Source organism: Grammomys surdaster, unplaced genomic scaffold (assembly GCF_004785775.1).
Source record: "Grammomys surdaster isolate TR1022 unplaced genomic scaffold, NIH_TR_1.0 332271, whole genome shotgun sequence".
Classification (NCBI taxonomy): Eukaryota; Metazoa; Chordata; class Mammalia; order Rodentia; family Muridae; genus Grammomys; species Grammomys surdaster.
Window position 1 is genome coordinate 12,522 of NW_021627530.1, and position 1,978 is coordinate 14,499.

At 58.8% G+C, this 1,978-nt stretch overlaps 1 protein-coding gene across 1 annotated transcript; it reads right to left on the reverse strand.

Moving 5' to 3' along the window:
- Positions 1–405: 405 nt before the first annotated feature.
- LOC114616481 (forkhead box protein I2-like) lies at positions 406–1,978 on the reverse strand. The gene is made up of 3 exons (XM_028761935.1): positions 1,872–1,978; positions 1,008–1,176; positions 406–780 (listed from the first exon to the last, which is right to left on the reverse strand). Exons 1-3 carry the CDS (start codon positions 1,976–1,978, stop codon positions 406–408), a joined length of 651 nt encoding a protein of 216 aa, XP_028617768.1.

Genomic DNA, 1,978 nt, shown 5'->3' on the forward strand with positions numbered 1-1,978 from the left:
ATGGGGGTGTCTACAAAGCCATCTGTCACATGACTGAGGACAAACTGCTACTTGATTCTGAGGAGCCTAGGGCGATTTTGCTGCTTGATGTAGGGGGTTCAGTGTTCCGACGGCAAATCCTGAAGTGGGGCTGAATTTGAGCCAGGTTTTCCTGCGAGAGAACTGTTTTTATTCTTTATAAAGTCACAACATCACCATAAATACCTTTCATAAGAAGGTCTCCAGATCTCTCCAAATGAAGGGCTGAGTCCCCCCCCGGGACAGTCTGGGAACAAGTATGCAGATGTGGTAATGTCCAAGTTCTTGATTCAAGATGCCTGGTTCAAGTCCTGCCTTCAGGGGAGAATCAGGTCCGAGTCCTCAACTGGCTGTAGCAGCCACTGGGGCAGAGACCCAGAGGCCACCTCATGCTGCCCAAAACTGGAAGCTCACTTGCTGGGGCTCCAGAGCCGGGTACCTGGCTTCCTGTGAGTGACAGGACGATCTGAGAGCTGGGAAAGGGTCCGGGGAAGATAGGATGTAGTCAATGCTGAATTTAATGTCTCTGTGTGTCGCAGGGCTGGCCTGGGCCTCGCGATCTGGGGCTTGCGTGCCGTCGGGGCCCGGGGGCCCGCCCGCTGCTGGCTGGAGGGAACCTGGTGCCTCCTCGCGCCTGGGGCCGCGTCGCCTTCGTCGCCGACGGAAGTTCCCGTTCTCGAAAAGGTCCAGGAGGGACTCGCAGCCGCCTGCGAACGTCCAGTAGTTGCCTTTGCCCTTGTCGTGGCCCTCGGTCCGTGGCACCTGCGGGAGTGTGAGGTTCAGCTTGTGTCCCCAGACCCGGGGTAGGACGCGCCTCAGGCAAGTGTGTGCGGGGGGGGGGGGGGGTCGAGGGGGGGGGGGCAGCGGGAATTTGCTAGAAAGGAACTTTGGTGACACCAAAAGGCTACCCCCGCCCCTCTGCCGGCCACCAGGGATGACTGGGGACACTCGGGGATCCAGTGTGCGCAGCGGGCGGGGGAGGGGCTCACCTTGACGAAGCAGCTGTTGAGCGACAGGTTGTGGCGGATGGAGTTCTGCCAGGCGCGCTGGTTGGCGCGGTAATAGGGGAACTTGCGCATGATAAAGTCGTAGATGCCGGACAGGGTCACACGACCCGCGGGGCTCTGTTGGATGGCCATGGCGATGAGAGCGATGTAGCTGCGACAGGGGTGCCAGACAGAGGGACTGCATCAGTCAGGGTGGCACTGAACCGCAGAAGCGCTGGTGAAGTCAGACCTGCCCTGAGACTGGCTGGAACCCTTGAGACCAGATGAAATCTCCATCCACTGGAGCCCCACGGACCCGCTAGAGCTCAACAGGCTGGCTCGAAGTCTCTACCGAGCCTCTGGAGTTCCGAAAGATGCTCTGGAGCCTCCGAGACCCTCTGAAGCACCCCGGTTCCTTTGCAACACACTTTACCATCTGAACCCCTCACCCACTAGAGATCACCCGAGACCCTCTGAATCCCGAGACCCTGTGAACCCCGAGATTCTTTGGAGCCCCGGAAGCCCTCTGGAGTCTCTGATACCCTCTAGACTCTGCGGGACCCTTTAAAGCTGCCCTGGGCTGTTGGATTCCCAGGATTCCAGTGGGGGCATTGAGGGTACAGAAGAAGCTGTGGTTCGATAATCTCTCTGCTCCCTACTTTTACCCAGACCCCACTTTTAGCCTTCTCAGCACTTGGAGGACCCCCCTCCCTGCCCCGTGGCTATCTCCAGAGTGCGCTGGACCGAGTCCTTCATCAGAGACCCGCATTAGGAATGAATCCCACCTCTCCCTAATCCTGATGAGGTCCTGGCCACACAGACCTCTACCGCTCCTATGGGACCCCTGAAACCTGCCCCCAGGGTCACCTGTACGCTGGCCTTGTGAGCCTCTTTTCCTCGTCGGAGCTGCCGGCCGGGTAGTCGTCAGCGTCGTCATTGAAGCAGTTATAGGGGTACTGTGAACTGTCAAACAT